The following is an 18,236-nucleotide window of genomic DNA, read 5'->3' on the forward strand; positions in this document are numbered from 1 at the left end:
GTGGGAAGTTACTGAGTTTGACGCCACTTTAGACTATATATCAACTAAAAACATGGACTTGAGTTGAAAAGGCATGCAACTTAGAAGGACATACAAATTACAAAAGTATGTTTGAAGAAGTGACCAACATGGACATGTACAAAATTATGAGAATATATGATCTGATAACTATCAGAATAACACTAAAGAAAGGGAAGTATTGGCAAGAATGGGTAGACATTAGGAACCTAAATTCAGTGTTTCCGCTAAGAATGGAGATTCTGTGAGTAGCTGGGTGGAGGCCATGTACGCTATGTCCTGGGAAAGATTTGTCTATGTTTTGCCCATGTTCAAAGACAGGTGAAACTAAACAGTAATGAGAGTTAGAGGGTGCCAGGAAAATGGCTCCATCAAGTTCTATAGGAGTTTATATGTACAAGTTTTTGTCAGGGTCAGAGGAGGATTTTAAGTGGGACTTCTGCATAATGCTAAGACTTGGATGCCTTTGGAAATGGGCATTATGAGATGGTGAAAGACTTTTGGAGATAAGGATGGAATGTTATCATTTGAATATCAAGGGTCTCTCTTGGGATCATATATTGATAATCAAGTTCTCAGTGGGTGGTGTGACTTGGGGGAGATGCTGGACACTTTAGAGACAAAGCCGTGCTTGTTGCTGAGTGCATGATTTGGGGCTACACCTTGTCCTGGCCTTGTTGTATTTATCCTTTACTTCTGGTATGCAATGAAGTAAAGGCATCGCTGTTCTACACATTCCCACTTTCATGATATCCTGTTCAAGGGCCAGGCAATCAAGGGCTAAATATTTCTAGAGCATATATAATTCAATATCGCACTAATTGATTTTATTCAAGATTTATTTCATTTTATGTGCATTATGCTTTTCCTGCATGCATGTATCTGTACCAGCTTACCAGGTCCCTGAGCATGTGGGGCTTACTGGTTAATTTAGGGTATTACATTTGCCCATGGAAGTCAGAAGAAGGCTATCCTGGAACTGTAGTTACAGATGATTGTGATCCACCCTGTGGGTTCTGGGAATGTAACTCAGTTCCTTTGAAAGAACAACTATTGCTCATAACCAATGACCGTCTCTCCAGTCCTTACACTAATTTCTTATTTCATTAGTAAATAATCGGTTTATGTTTGCTAGTCTAATATATATTTAAAAGTGTTATTTTAATGGAGCTATGTGGGATTGTGTTATTTTTTTCATATATCATCTTCCTAGATTAAAAAAATACTTGGGTTTATAAATGGTAATAACAAGACTGTTCAAAATCCATTCTTGTTGTCTTTGTAGCTTCATTTCAAGCTTGTCAGTATAGGTTTGTGGAATAGCATTGGTCATTACTGACTGATCTTCTTATGGTAGCCCCTTCAGCTGAACTCACTTTCCTTACACACTTCCTCACAGATATCAGTATTATTAAGAAGTTTATATTTGGTATATACTAAATATTAGATATGCCTTATAAATCTCATTATTACCAAAATACATATCACAGAACAGTAAGAACATTTTGTGATGCAATAACTCATTGTTAAATTCACAAAATAAATCACAAATGTACTCACCACACATTTAAACTTATGTATACAATTCAACTATTAGCCTCTGCTTCTATATACTTTAGGAAAAAACATTCCACAAATTCTGCAAAACATTGCCTAGAATCTTTGTGTAGCTTTCAAATCACAATAGAGTCTATGCCACATCTGGCTGTCATAACACTGGCTGTCAGGGCAATGGTGTCAAATACTTTTCCTATTACCATCCATAATCAGTATGTTATATAGAGTACATATCTGGAAAAAATATAATTTTATTTATAAATGTCCTACATGCTGTCCTGGGAGGAAAGTGTGAATTAATTGGCATCTGAAAGAGATTGGGAAATACTGATATCAGTATTTGTCTTTCAGCTTTAACGTTACATCATAACACCTCTGAGTACTACAAACATAGATCACACACTACAAGATAGATTTTAAAACTGCAATGCGATAGTGATACTTTGTTAAGACTGGAAAATACAGGACAAACACTGAATTAGTCACTATTCTAGGATAAGCATATCTACAAATATCATAAGCAAATCAGGACATAACAATTACAATACAACCTGCGCATAGTATCAGCACATGGTAAGTGTAGTGACTAATTCTGTTTAGAAGTTTATGTATACTAGAAATGTGTTTGACCTGGATTTGGAAAATGACTAAGTATTTATAGATTTTGAATATGAGCATAAGTTTTCCAAAGCTTTGGAAGAGGGTTTTCAGAAAAGAAAAATAGTAAATAGACTATATACTATCTTTCCAGAGTACCGTAGATGGCTAGAATATATAAATTAATAGTGAAAGCATGATGGTGATCGGTTGCCTAGGTACTGTGATGGCTAATGCTGGGTGTCACCTTGATACAGATGGGAAGAGGGAACCACAGCTGTGGCATTGCCTCCATTAAATTGATATGTATGCATGTTGGTGGGTCATCTTAATCATTGCCCACTGTGTGCAGTACCACTCCTAGGCACATAGGCCTGTGCTGTATAGGAAAGATAGCAGAGGAAGCCATGGGAAGCCAGCCAGTAAATGCCATTCCTCCAAGGTCTCTGCTTCAGTTTCTGCCTCCAGGTTCCTGCTTGAGTTTTTGCCTTGATTTTCCTCAGTGATGTACTGTAATCTGCAATCTTTTCATGGTCAGAACATGACACAGGGGTTGGAATTTGTCAATGTTTTATACCAGAACAGAAAGCAAACTCTAACATGTACATAATGTAGAGATGTTTTACATTTAATGCCAGAATATTCTGTTTAAACCTGAACTCAAAGCATTAAATACTTTTAAACAGTAAAGTGATATGCAGCTTTTGCTTCTGACAGCCAGCCAGGCAGAAGTGTGGAGAAAAATATGGAGGGATAATGAAGTGAGTGTCAAGTTGACTGTTACCCAGTGCACCTAACAATAATGAGGCTAGGAACAAAGGCAGTGGTGTCATGCAGTCCTTTAAGGCTGTCAGACTTCCACCCACCCCAGTGAAGCCATCCATTTCTTTGAGAATTTTCAACAGTAGAAGTTATGAGCCTCGGTGTTTTGTATTACCCAGCAGGTACTGATTCTTAATGGAGAGGTCAAAGAGTGAGGAGCAGAGAAAATGCTCTGTCAAAATCAACTATTCTGTGGGCAAATGACAGCATGATGCCTCCCTGTAGAACTGAAGTGGAACAGGACAGGCAGATTAGACATTTAAGTAGCGGATATAGAGGCTGACTGCTGAGAAGCCAGGGCAGCGCTTCGGACAGCATGAGGTGGCAGTGTCAGCCTTAAGTAGCTCTGATTAGGCAAAAGTGCCTCGCAGATTATAACACCAAGAGGCAAAGTGACAGGATCTACAAAGCAGGAACAGATCATGAAAGAGAAGTTTTGGCTGCTGATGGTCGCGTGGTGAAGACTGTAAAGTTGCTATTCAGCCCACATTTCAGTTAAATTCATTCTAAACTAAGTTCTGTGAAATGAATTTCACTGGTTATGTGTTTGGTTAAAGACCCTTGTTTTTTTTCTATCTCATCTCTTTATTACTGACTACTCTGTCTTTCAATGAACTACGGGGATTGCTTAAATGAGCAAAAAAAAAAAAGTTGGAAATTAGATTGGGAAGGGTACAAAAAGGATGCTCCAAAGAATCAGAGACTTATATTATTTTAATTTATGTGATCATGTAGTTCAAATTTCAAAAATCATGTGATTGTATATCTTATACTAATAATGAGAACTTTACTCCAGTCCACCACTCTATCTCCCACTAAGTCTCTCAGTACTTAATCAATGGGATGCCTTTGCCTGTGTGTCTAAGTCAGCTGGGTACTTCCAAAGAAACAGCTTAGCAGATGACTCATCTGTTGTCCGTTTTGTAATATGGATGCAAGTTACTTAGCCTTCATTTTGTCTGTGATATTTCTGACTTGAGTGCCAGGCCCTGAGGTAGGTGTTAAAGATCAGTCAGCCAATAAAAGGCGTGTTGAGGTTCTCCAGGTACAATAATGACAGAATCTGTCCTCAAGAGTGGTTTTTGACTAGAATGAATCAGAAGTGCTTTGTATTAGCTGGATGTCACATGTGTGTTCTCTGTTCCCTCTTTTTTCACACAATAATACTTCAATTGTGTACAAAAATTATTGTATATCTATGACCTTTATATCTTTTTATTAACTTGATTTCCCTTTCTGTATTACTATTGTCATTGTAATTATAAAATTTGTAATGTTTTGATAAAGTTTGTAATATAAAATTTGCCTTTCTTAATAATCTAATTCTGTATGAATGAAAGTCAGGAAGCTATCTAAAACACAGATAAAAACCATCAATAAACCACCCCAGAACTCCTCTGTTGAAGATTTGGGTGCTATGTAAAAGGTACAAAGAAATCACTTCCATTGAAGAGTTTTTACTTTTTGTTCAGACTCATAAAGCACTCAAAGCAGAAAAAAAAAAAAGATGCTCCATTAAAAAAAACAGACTAAAATGTGGCAATGAATTATGATTTTCTAGACTGTCCTGGTTTATGTTTACTAAACATAATTTTGACAGTTAAAAATACCTCAGTTATAGTCAATGAATTATATATTGCTCCTAACAAAATCTAGGTTCTATATAGGTATTTGCATAGACAAAATAATTCACAATATATTTCAAACAGCAAAGTCATAATTAAAACCCTGCTGGAAAAGTGAGCTGCTGAATTATGGATTCTGATATTAACTTGAAACACATGACAACTAGGGCAAACGAAGCTCATGTGTCAGAGGAATATTTTCCAAAGAAAGAATATTAATAACAAGTCTGGATGAATGAATAGATTTTAAGAACAATGTATCAGAAACAGCAACATGTAAGGAGAAAGGTGTTCGGGTGATAGAGAACAGGGGGAGCAATGTGTGGTGAGTGTGTGCATGTTTGTTTACATGCATGTGTGTGTGTCCTCATGGTATGTGAGTGTAGATTTGTTTGGATGAAGGGAAATTGCATTTGGAAACTTATAAGAGGATTAATGTGCTTAATATGTGGTCCTGAGCAGACTGTATTAGAGTGAGTGAAGGAGTAGACTGAATAGATTTCTAGGAAAGAGGGACTGAAGTGGGCTCTGAAGTGGCCAGTTATGACCTGCAGGCTAACTTTGTCCTGTACCGGTGGATCATAGCCTGTAGTTCATTCACATCCTCTCTAATACACCTGATTACTTTGATAACTCCAGGTTGTTTTATATAATTCCTTGTTTCCACATCCATTTTACAGGGTGTGCTTGTCAGTTTTTATGTTAACTTGAAACAAGGTAGGGTTATTTGGGAGGAAGGAATTTTAATTGAGAAAATACCTCCAGAGATTGGCCTGTAGACATGTCAGTAGGGCGTTTTCTGGATTTATGTTTGATATGGCATGGACCAGCCTATTTTTTCTGGTGCTACCACTGGGGAGGCTTTCTGGCGGTGTATGAGAAATCAGAGAGAGGAAGACATGGGGAGGAAGCCAGTAAGCAGCTTTCCTCAATAGCTTCTGCATCATATCCTGCCTCCCAAACCCTGGCCTGCTGAGTGACAGCCTGACTTGTGTCAGTGACGGAGCGTTCACTCAGAGTTGAAAGCTAAAATAAACCTGTTCTTTTTCAAATTGCTTTTGGTCCTGGTGTTTTATCAACCCAATAGGAAGCCTAACTAAAACATAAGGCAAAATGGTTAGACCAAAAGTCAAATGACCTTTTCCAACAGGCAAGTATACTCTCTTCCTTTGCTTCATTCTCTCTCCTCTGACAGAGTGCTTGAAAAATGATCAGGATGACAAACTGACTATAGAAAGACCTATATTGAAATTAGAAATGCATATCTGAAAATTTTCCGTTTCTTTTGACATATATTACATATATACAATATACACTGCAACAATGACAGAATAATAACTGCTAAGCATTTCCTATTCACTAAGCCTGAAATTCATCTACTTTCAGACATACATGGACCACTTTCCAGATATCTGCTAGTTATATGACTGTTAATAAACCAATTTACTGTCCAGCCTCTGTGCACTTATCTGTGAATTGGATGCTATGAGACATTTTATAAAGCTGTTGTTGGAAATGAATGAGATCTTGTACATAAAGGGCAAAGTAAGCACAAAGTGGGGTTCTTGGCACTAATCAAAACTTCATTCATGAAAAGCACATTTTTTTTTTTTCTCACTAGGGAGCTTAACACTTTGGAAGCCCGGAAACAAGTGCATTACAAAAGATGTTCAGGATCTAATTCCATTAATTCGTGTCATCCATAATCTATTTATACTCTGTGTGCCCTTAATAAGTGAATTGTGAGAATCAAGTAGTAGTACATAATCTGATCATCTACTATAGAGGCAGATTCACTCATGTCTTCATGTCATTTATGTCAAGTATGACACATGATGTTTCTACACCTACAAATCCAACACATATAAAAACAAACCACTCATTTCGCAAAGAAAAATTTTATACAAAATCCCCAGGAAAGACTAGACTTCTGCATTTTAAGTCACAGATAATCAATCTAAGCATATTTTATGTTAGTATATGCAGAACCCCATCACAGTAGCCATTTAAAACATTCACCCTGCATTATTTTATATTTATTTATTTATTTATTATTTATTTATTTAGTGTTTTGAGACAGGGTTTCTTTGTGTAGTTTTGGTGCCCATCCTGGATCTTGCTCTGTAGCCCAGGCTGGCCTGGAACTCACAGAGATCCGCCTGGCTCTGCCTCCCATGTGCTGGGATTAAAGGTGTGTGCCACCACTGCCCGGCTCACTCTGCATGATTAAAGTACAGAAATCAAAGCTGTTGTCAAACAACCATCAGAAAAAATGAGGGATGAACACTTCTCTGACATCTTACCCACACTTTAAAAAATTAAATATATAAGAAGAAAAAAATGAAGTAGTAGACATGAATAAGAAGATAAAGGAAAAATAAACAAAACTGCTAGAGACTGGAGTTTTGAATGTTCTCATAGAATTGGAAGTTCCCTATTTCAATGATGCCGCAGTGGTGATGAACCCATTGCTGCTTTTTCCTCTGGGTGCTGGAGATGCAAATTTAAGTCCTCATACTGACATAAAAGGGCCCTCGTCCACTGAGCTACCCACCAGTCCCTACTCTTTTTTCCTATCTTTAAATCTATAAGAAATTAAAAAATATATAAGCAAAATATAAATAATAAAATAAAATAATGTATTTTATCAGTCATTATGTTAGTAATTACATTAACTATATTATTATAGAATTATTTTTATATTATTTTGTATGTTGATATTTTCATACAACAGATAATACATTAAATATATATAGCATTATATAATGTGTTCTTAGCATACTATATTAATATTGTAAATAATATTCTTCCATTAATTAATTCATTGTTGTATATCATTTACAGAATAAAAAATATAAAAAATTCACTTATTTTCTATTTTAAAATATTACAATCTTATGGTATTTCATGTTGAGTAAACCAAACTGGACTAAGCATTATGTTTCACATGTGGAAAGTTCAATATCTGATGCCATATAATTAGTCTCAGTGGAAGGGCAGATGCACAAATAAGTTATATGATAATATTTTAAAGCCACATTTCTAAAGTATATATGAAACATAAATGAATTTTATATTCAGACTGCTGTCTCATTCTTAAAATATCTCACTAAGTTAATTTAGATGTCTAAAAACTAATAAAATTTCTGAATCTGAAATACTGGTCCTAAGCATTTTGAATTACAGGTGCTCAATATATATAAGACTTTGTGATATAATTATTTCTTTAGTTGAATTATTTTAACAATATTATTATTTTAAGGATTATTGCTTAGTCAGGGGCAAAAACCTGGCAATTAATATACACAGTTAATTTCAGTTTTTTTCCCCAAGTGCATTTTCTTTCTTCTGCTGTGAAATAGGAAGATCAGAATCTATATTTAACAATAATTATACTAAAAAATAAAATGCATAATAGTAAAATTTTATGCTTAAAATACATAATTTCTTTTTGCAATTGGAAGTCAAACACAGAAAGCTTACTTGAAAACTGAATTGCAAATCCAGATTTGCTGATATAAAAGTCCGTATCAAACTGGATAGTCACTACGTTGAGAGTGCTATGAATCCCATCAGGAATAAGAGATCCACTAACTTCTTTTAATAGCATCTCATTTTCTGGTGGACCGTCCCAAACTCGGAGTATATCATGTGATGCTTCAGTATCAAAAGCAAGAAACTGTAGGCTGTGGGAGAACCATACACTTTGATTATTTTAAATAAGGAAAAGAACCATATTAATAACAGAATAGAACAAACACATATTGTTGCTTTAACTTTCTGAAACTCCTTTTTTAAAATTAAAGAATAAATTGTGTCACCTGAAAAAATATTTGTGAACAGAAGAATTTACTTCCTAAGAATGGCATTAAATACATTATTTCTACTTTATGTCTAATCTGTTTAAAATGATTATCAGTTAGTTTTGGTAACATTGTGAAACTTAGCTAGACTTGGTATCTGTTTATGCTTGACATGTGACCAGTCACAGTTTTCAGTAGTGGTTACATAATAATACCAAATGTTCTTTGTTGATTAAAATATCCCAGAGTCTTGTGAAATTTGTTAAGAGTAATAATTGTTATACTTAACTAAAACTATGTATGAGCTATACTAAGGATCTGCAAGCTGATAGATCCACCATATTCTCTTCTGCGCTCTTTGCATTCTCTTACAGAAGCAATGCAGCAGCAGTTCATACTGTATTCAGTGGAGTCCACCACCTTGAAACCTATCTGAATTTCATTTACATCAATTAGCACACTTTTCATGCTCCTTTAAAGCCCTCCCTACTTTTAATACCATTGTGAGTTCTAGTGAAGTAACTAGTTCAAATGTCAAGGGCAAGTGGTCCAGTTATTAATTTATACCCAAAGTCCAAAAAGCAAAGCTGGAGTGGGAGCTACTGAAAGCCTGTGAGACCTAATCTGTGGACTTAGCCAATGGTTTGGAATTTCTTAGGCTGCTGCGACCTGAAGATGTGTGAACTTCTTATCAAAACTCAGGAGGAAATGAGCAGGAAACAATTAAAGGATTAGAAAGCAGACTCTTCAGAAATGTGCCCACAACCAGGGAAGACAGGAACTGTCAAGGCCCGTTACATTCATGTTTCTTCTTCACATTAGTGAGGGAGCCCAGCTTTGTATTCTTATGATGGACCCAGTATCTTAAACCATTGAGAAATGAAAGAGCATAGATTATAAGAAACATCAAAAAAAAAAAAAAAGTCCCAACTTTGGTGCCCCATTCTATCCATGAAAGCTTCCTGTACAGTTATCCCAGCAGCCTAGGAAAAAGTAATGCATGCTAATGACTTTTTTCTTATTTCACGCACAGGAATGTAGCTGGAGTTTTCTCTCCAGGTCCCGCCAAACCCCGGCAGTCCCTTAGCCCACTTATAAAATAAACATATAAACGCTTATATTATTTAAACTGCTTGGCCATTAGCTGAAGCCTATCCTTGTCTAGCTCTTACTCTTATATTTAGCCCATTTCTATAAATCTATACTTTGCCATGTGGCTCGTGGCTTACCGGTACCTTACATCTTCCTTGTCCTGGCGGTGACTCCTGCAGTCTCTCCCTTCCCTTCCTGTTTCTTCAGTTCTCTTCTCTGTTAGTCCCACCTATACTTCCTGTCTGGCTATTGGCCAATCAGTGTTTTATTTATTAACATATTTGCCTTACAGAACATCCCACAACACAGGAAGAACTTGTTTTCCTTTATGAAGGTTAAGCATGTTGAAAATTAATGATATTGATCTATATTTACATGGAGGCTGATCAGGAAAATCCCTAATAATTTGAAGAAAGTGAAATTTATTTACCTTACAATGTTTCCTGGATCTACCTCAATCATCCACATGCAGCGAAGGTTATTATCATATGGAAAGGGATAGCCAGGTGACAGGATCCTTCCTGATGATTCTCCTTTGAAACGACCCCCACATTCAGCTGATGAAATATAGGAACATTTCAAGTCAAAACTTCTTACCAATCTTTTCAATGCAATATACAAGTTTCTCAAGATTATGTACATTCACATTAAGGAAAATAAAGATTTACCCTCAATCTTTTTGAAAGTAAAAATGTTTATATAAACTTCCTTAAAGTTTCAATTGAAGCAAAAATATGAGTATAATAAAATAATATACTGTCTCTCAGATCATATAAAAGACTGAAAACAAACCAAATTGTGGAATAAATAGAAGGACACACTCAAAATCTGTGTACTTGGCTTCAAAGCATTTCAAGATGTGTTGTTAAATAATGATCATGTTATGAGGGAAACAGATGGCAAGTTGCTCAGTGCTAGTGAATAGCCGGGTGAATAATTCATCTTGCACCCCACCTCTGAGAAAAACTCATTCCCTCAGGCATTCCAAATTCAATTGTCCTTTTATTCCTCTTCAAACCATTCTAAACCTCTTCCCTTCTTAATGTCTTAGAAGTCAAAGTGCCATTTCCATTGGATTCTTTACTTCAGTGAAATAAAGTAGCATAGCTTTGGTTGAATACAGCCTCTAATTTTTATACAATTTATTGAATTAAAATGTAAGTACTGTCATATAAACTAATTAGTAATTTCTCTTTTGAGAGATTCATTCTATGTTTTATACTATTAACACTACTGGGAGGTCTGAAGTAGCTTTACGTTCACAAGGCAACAATTTATGAAGAACTTTCTGTACAAAGAGAAGGGCAAGGGCATTAGGCACTATGTAGAAATACATTGATCTGCATGTCTAAACTTCAGTCACAAGGAAACCCTGCACAATGCATCATATATTTAAGATTTCTACAAATCATTCTTCTTCTCCAAGTAAAATAAATATAAAAAATTACTTAAAAACCTGAAGAATTTCTTGTATTTATTTTTTAAAAGAATGAGATAAAGATGGGAGAATAAGAATGAGAGAGCTTGCACATGTGAAAAGACAATCTAAATGAAAGCAACTTTGTGAGTGACGTGTGAAAGAACTCAGGAGGTAGAGGTAGGTGGATCTCCATGAGTTCAAAGCCGGGCTGATCTGCAAAGTGAGTTCCAGGACAACCAGGCTGTTACACAGAGAAAACGTCTTGAAAAACCAAAACCAAACCAACCCTCCACCCCCCAATTGTTGAAGAATAAATGGTATATGGCCCATGGAAATTTTTCATATTGGAAATTGTTGCTTATCATCCTTTCAATTGTGGCTAAGTCTAGAATTGTATATAAATCTTTCCTTCTAAGTGTACCTTCATTCTTGTTCTAACCATATATATCTGACAATATAAAGCCAATGAAATCTGATTAAAAGTCAGAGTTGTAAAACTTTTTAAATACCTTTGAAAGTAGTATAAGAGTGTTTGTTTTAAAAAGATATTAATATATCTTTACAACATTGTAATAATTACCTCAAAGTTTTTATTTTTATCTCAGTATCTGACATTTTCTCTCACAAAAAAAAAGTCACATGAATGCCTCCTTTCCCCTGACAACTCAGGACCATTTACCTTGGTTATTTTCTGTTGTTTTAATTGTGTGTTATACAAATTGAAATTTGTTTCTGTTAGCGTTATTAGTATTATTGGGAAAAAATGACCCAAATGAGGAGGTTTTTATTTCTGGTGACACCAACACATTAATAGCTTAAGTTTATTCTCTCCATATATACAGTTGTTTTACAGATCTAGATATTATATTGCAGTACTCTGATTCTTAATTCAAATGTCAAGTAGGCTACAGAACTTATTTAGTCAATTGCTGTAGGTATATAAGCACTTAAAACAGTGGTTAGAATCTAAAATTGGTTTACTTTGAGTAACAGTTTACACTGGAAAACTCATTCACATGGTCCTCGTTGCATCACTGGAAGGTCTTAGGAGAAAAATTATTTTTCAGGAAAACAAAGATTTTTTTTCTTGAAACTAGTTCCTTTATCAGTTTGAAACCTGTTGATCTACCCCATGGATTCTCAACTGAACATGCCAGCCCACACAAATGCATTTATCAATTCCCAGAAATGAATAAGTACCTTGAGTAAGGCAGGGAGGAATTCTCCTGGCTTTACCACTTTGGAATCTTGACCTTTACACTCACAAAGGTCTAGGAATTATTATTTTATAGCATCTTTATAAGAGGTGATATTTATGTAAAAGACTGTTAGTGCTTAAGAACTGGGTCACGGGCTTCGTTTTCTTGGATAGCTGTGATGTTCTGACACATTTAGGAGGGGAAGGGTTCATTTGGCTTGTACTTCCCCCGTCAAAAGTCAGTGTGATTCAGGGATGTTAGGGCAGAAATTCAAGCAAGAACTTGGAGACAAGATCTGAAGCAGACATGAGTTAGGTTAGCGATGCTGCTCACAGGCTTCTTCTTTATGGCTTGCTCGGCTAGCTTTAACAAACATCTCAGGGCTTGCTCAGATGTGGCATCCACCATCTGTTCCTGCAACCTCCCATTTCAATCACCAATCATGAAACACTCCCCCTCCTTATACTCACAGGCCAGCCTGACAAAGGCAGATCTTCAAATAAGATTAATTCTGATTTGTGTCAAGTTTGGAAAACTAACCAGCATAGTTATCATTTCATTTGTCTGTTTTTTTTTAAATACAACATGTTTGGATAACCTACCACAATTAGTAGTCAGGCATAATGTACAATAAGTAGTGGACATTTCTTCTTTTTCATGTCTTTTTGATTTATCAATAGGATAGGCATATATTACTTTGAAAACAGCATTGATATTTCATTTATCTTTTAAGATAAATAACTTTTAAGTACTTTTTTGTTTTATATACCATATTGCATCTTGAATTTAAATGAACTTTTCTACAGTTTTTTTTTTTAATTGCAAATATCACTTTGTGCTTTAGTCTGAAATGTGCTTGTATGATATGACTTAACATTTGGGCCTATATTCTTAAAGCACATGTTTCAAAGAGAAAGATAAAATTTGTTTGATTTAACTTACACATTTCAGAAAAATAATGCCTAGATAATACACAAATGATTGATTAAAAAAAAAAATCTTTGTATTTGACAGAGCCCCAAACAGAGCCATAATAGATATTTAAGGTTAATGAGAAGAAAGTTATAATTTTAGATCAGGTGGTCTAGCTATTGGTCATCAATGAAGAGCATCATGAAAACAGAGTTTCATTATCTGTTTCCATGGACATGACCAGCATACTACACTATGTGTTCCTCCTTTTATACTTGCTTAACTTGATCCTCTGTCATTAAAAGTTTATCCTTCCTATGAAGTTGTTAAGGCACAACAGTGGCTTAGATATTAACAGCATTAGTTTGCGGTGAGCACAATTAAAAGTCTTCTCATCTCAGACTAATTATCTTTCTATTTGATTAAAATCTTCTTTAGAAAATGGTTTCATCTTAGCTTAAAAGACTCAGAAAATATATTAATTTAATTTTGAAGGACAATATGGAAAACCGTATTTATAAGTGCATAGTTTTGTGATTTTTTTAAAAGTCTTCAATGTTTTTGTTCTGAAACTATATCATATATTTATAGTCAGAGGTTCATTTTTTATATCCCATGCAGGTGGTCTGATTATTGCTCTTATTGCTTGTTTTCAGGCTTTTGTTGTTTAATATTGATTATTGTGTTAGATCTTAGTTCCATAATCTACCAAAAATTCACATGCCATCTGACAATAAAAGACTGTGATTATATCTGGTTTATATAAAACTCCTGTTTGTCTCTTTGGGAATCAATGTTTTAATAAACATTCAGAAAATACAAAAGTACATCTAATGCATTGTGCTTTCAAAGGATTAAATATGCATGGAGTTTTGTGAATTTAAATAAAACCTCAGTAAAGCTCTGTTTGAAAAGCTCACATCAATTTTTATACGCATTGGCAAAATGCACTCAGAAATTGCTTGGCAATAACTGTTTCTCTTACCTTCTGCTGATTTAGGGTTTTCTTACACATTATTTTCCTGTTATTTCAAATGAAACTATTTAATCTTTCTGAACCATGAATCACATGAATATCTATGGATATATGTATATCCATACTCCCACTCCCTATGCTAATTTATTAACTGCTTTATAATAGGAATAAAATGATATCAAACCAATACAAAATAGATATGTAATGATCACTCTAGCTTCAGGTAGGGATTTATCTTATCTATGAATGTCACAGAACTTTTCATACTGCAATTTATTTTCATGCTGTTCATACATAAGAAAACCAATATATTTTCTAATATTTTTCAAAGGGGCCTTTACACATAAAAGATGCATTTGAAGTTACTGAGAACAATTTCTTGTTTTTATATTCATTTTGATTCAGAAATGTGCACTACTTTTTTTTAAAAAAAATCAAAACAAAGCTGATCAATAAGATTCAATAAAATGCACATGATAAAAACTTAACATTCTTGAAACAAGTCAGTTTTTTAAAATCAAAAGCAGAAACAAAATAACTTCACACAGACATAGCAACTCCCCAAACTATGCACCTTAGTCAGATTAAGAAATCTTATAATCCACTTTTCCTTGGGGTGATTTTAAGCTTTATAACTTCTTATGAGTTGTATGTGGAAGGAATTCCTTGAAGCTTGGCTGTTTCATGTAGCTGTGATTTTATATACTCCACAAAAATCTGAAAGAGCGTCCTACCAATGCAGGAAGGCAGAGGGTAGTCCCAGGCTCTTCTCTCTCCGGTCATACACTTGAGAAGGCTGCTTCCATGGAGAGTGTAGCCTGGATTGCATCCGTAGATGATGGTGCTGCCAGCAAAATGGCCTTGGTCACTGATCTTGTAGCCGAACTGTGGCACGCCTGGGTCTTCACAATGTGAAAGTTCAAAACCTGGGGGAACAGTATACATTGCTTAAAGGAAATATTTTGAAACATAATTTGAGATTGCAAAATCGTTTATTTCATTTATCCCTTCAAATAGGATTGCGTTCCCTGCTTGAATTCCTCCTATCATATCTAACATTGTTAACATTTAATAAGCACAGAAAGCTTTTGCTGGAACTTTTTTTTAATGGGATTTTTATTAGAATTTATCAGTTATAAAGTTTACATATCTGTGTAATGGTAAATACTATCACGTTCCTGGTGGCTTTAAAAGTGTTATTATTAATACTAGATTAAGTAATTCATTAAAAAGGATTAATATCTCTGGATGGTGGTGGTGCACACCTTTAATCCCAGCACATGGGAGGCAGAGGCAGGTGTATCTTAGTGAGTTCAAGGCCAGCCTGGTCTACAAAGCAAATTCCAGGACTGCCAGATTTCTACAGAGAAATCCTGTCTTTAATCTTGAAAAACAAACAAACAAACAAAAAAGATTAATATCTGGGTTCATGTAGTTGCACACTTGATCCCCAGTGGATGGGACTATTGGAGGAGGTTATGGAGCCTTTAGTAGGTACAAATGCTCTGAGGAAGTGTGCCACCAGCGATGGACACCCTCTCCTAGCTTCCTGCTGTTCAAGAAACACAGTCAGCCAGCCAGTTTGCATGCCTCGCCCTCTTCCCTTCATTGACTAACACTTGCCACCTGGAATGACTAGCCCAAATAAAGCCTTTGGTACCTCAGGTTACTTTTCCCCATGGCCTTTGGTCACAGCAACAGAAAAGGAGCTAAGGTAGTAAGAAACACATGTTTACTCTTGTCTTGGCACAAAGCATCCAGGATCCTCGGAACCAGCCTTGTCTGACCGACCATGACTACCTGTGTTTTGCCCACTACGGTAGCGGTTCCACATCATCAGACTGGCAAATTTGATGTTTCCCATCAAAAATTTGCCATATGATAGAGAAGGGGAATAAATAAATAAATAAATCTTGGCAAAATTCTGACCTATTCTTGGTATTTCCTCACTTTTCACATTCTTAATTCATGAATAATCCCCCTACACTACCTAGCTTGCCCATAATATTTGTTATCAATAATTGTAGATAAGGGGATTATGGGAGTCCTGCATGCCTGCTATGATGTGCATTTTAATTATGTTTCATAATAAATCGCCTTCTACTTCCTTATTGTATCTGAATTCTTTCTCTGTGAATAATAATAAGATGGAAATGTGTCATGTTTTTAAGCTTAGATCTGCCTTCTCCCTCAAAATGAAAGGAGACTGATTGCCAAAGAAACTGATCACATGACTAAGGTATCAAAAATTTCAGTGGCTACAGTCCCTCACATACTAAGAGAAAGAGGTTGAGGTGAAGGTCTATGGAGCTTCCATTGGACAATGACATAATGACTCAGGCTTATGCATTGGAATTTCCAACAAAATCTTATACAAAATGACTTGGAGAGCTTACTGGTTGGTGAATGCATTCACATCCTAGAAGGGTTGTGGGGATAGCAACTACTATAATTGTTGAGCCCTTCTGGACCTCACTAATATGTCTTTTATTTGCTTTTTATTTATACTAATGAACACCCTTGATATTGAATCAGTAAATGTAAGTAAATAGATTCCAGAGAACTTTAGCAATGTTTTAAATTACTGAATCACAGCAAGTGATAATAGGAATTCCCTGTTGGTTTGTTGTTATTTTGGGTTTTGTTTTAATTTTTTTTTTGTTATTTCTTTTGTTTGCTTTTGGATTTTTTTGTTTGTTTTTGGTTTTTGAAGACAGGTCTGTAGACCAGGCTGGCCTTGAATGCACAGAGATCTGCCTCTGACTCCCTCGTGTTATGATTAAAGGTGTATGACACCACTGTCTGTCAGAATTCCCTGTCTTAATACCAGTCAGAAAAGTAACATACATTAGATCACCACTGTCAAATCCTTAATTCACACTATTGAATTTCTAAAGTGTCAGAACAAATTTAATGCTTATGTTTATATACATAAATCTTGTATAGCTCCAAGTGCTGAGTTACTCCTATCACTGATGTAGGTTCAGAAAACATGAGGACCAAGGGGCCTAGTCTCTCCTAGGGGATTTAAATGATTCCTTTCTCCTTTAAGCCAGTAGACAGTTTTGCATATTTGAATTCATATATAAACTTTTGTTTATTTACTTCTCTATTGTCTGGTATTATTTCTTTTTTCTTTCTACAGTGACTACCCAGGATAAATCTTGGCATACATCAGATGTCCAATGATGTCAAGGAAAAAGGATTTAGAGAAAAAAAATATCAACAAGAAAGTAAATTAAAGCCAAACAGATTGTTTCAAAAGAGAACTTTGAGATAAAATTAAAAAAATAAAAGCTTCAAGGATTCTCTTTATGAATTAGCCTGTGGCAGCCTCATTTGGTTGAAAATGTAAGCATCTTCAAGGAGGATTATAAAAGAGGGCAGCTGTCATTGACTCACACCATGGCAGGTATAATGGAATCTACTGCATAAAGTCAAGGAAATGAATACTTCAAATAAGATACCACAGAAGTCAACACTGTGTTTTCAGGTACACTTTAATTTTCTGTGATCTACATAGTTAATACCATATTTAAAGTGGCTTTGATCAAAAATAGCAAGTTGGTGTTCTTCCTACCAGACTAGATTCTTCTGTCGGGGATTTAAGATGCAGCCCCTTTCCAGTGTTATTAGAGATTTCTTTTCAAATCAAACTGGAAACCAAACATTGTTTTCAAGATTTCTTATCAAACTCATTTTTTTTCCCCAATGTGCACATTCTGTAAAAGTGATTGGGGGTTGGAGGTGACGACACAGAACGGAGATGCTTGCAAATGAAGACACTTTATAAAGCATGTCTTTGTGGAGGGAAAGGCAGGCAGACAATAAATACTGTGTAAGCTGTGGAGGACAACATCATTTAGTTCAATTGGGCAGGCGCACTGTTGCTCTTTCGTAAATATTCAGAACCGTCTTAAAGTTTACAAAACAGCTCAGCTGCCAGTCTTTTCATGGAGGGCTCAGACGCTAGAAACTGACAATTTCATAAAGACTCGAATGAAGCATCATATATGTGACCAATCTTCACCATGGTTAGGAAAATTTAATACTGCGATGAAACAAAAATTTGTAGAGCATGAATTGAACTTATAATTAACATTGTCTAAACGCTTCAGATTTTCTGTGTATCTGAAGCTGCCAGCTCATCCTCCTATGTCACCATTGAAGAGATTTGTTTATCTCTGATTTATTTTAAGGTATCATTTGAAATCT

General features: G+C 35.3%; 1 protein-coding gene across 6 annotated transcripts in view; it reads right to left on the reverse strand.

Moving 5' to 3' along the window:
• Positions 1-18,236, reverse strand: part of Csmd3 (CUB and Sushi multiple domains 3) — a 1,154,880-nt gene that overhangs the window by 281,402 nt on the left and 855,242 nt on the right. For all 6 annotated transcript variants that reach the window (XM_028867965.2, XM_028867960.2, XM_028867959.2 and 3 more), the window contains 3 exons: positions 14,756-14,947; positions 9,945-10,071; positions 8,103-8,305 (listed from right to left, as the gene is read on the reverse strand). In XM_028867965.2, coding sequence (XP_028723798.1) covers positions 8,103-8,305; positions 9,945-10,071; positions 14,756-14,947 — 522 coding nt within the window. The remainder of the gene's footprint in view (positions 1-8,102; positions 8,306-9,944; positions 10,072-14,755; positions 14,948-18,236) is intronic.

The sequence above is a fragment of the Peromyscus leucopus genome, chromosome 20, assembly GCF_004664715.2.
Source record: "Peromyscus leucopus breed LL Stock chromosome 20, UCI_PerLeu_2.1, whole genome shotgun sequence".
Lineage (NCBI taxonomy): Eukaryota > Metazoa > Chordata > Mammalia > Rodentia > Cricetidae > Peromyscus > Peromyscus leucopus.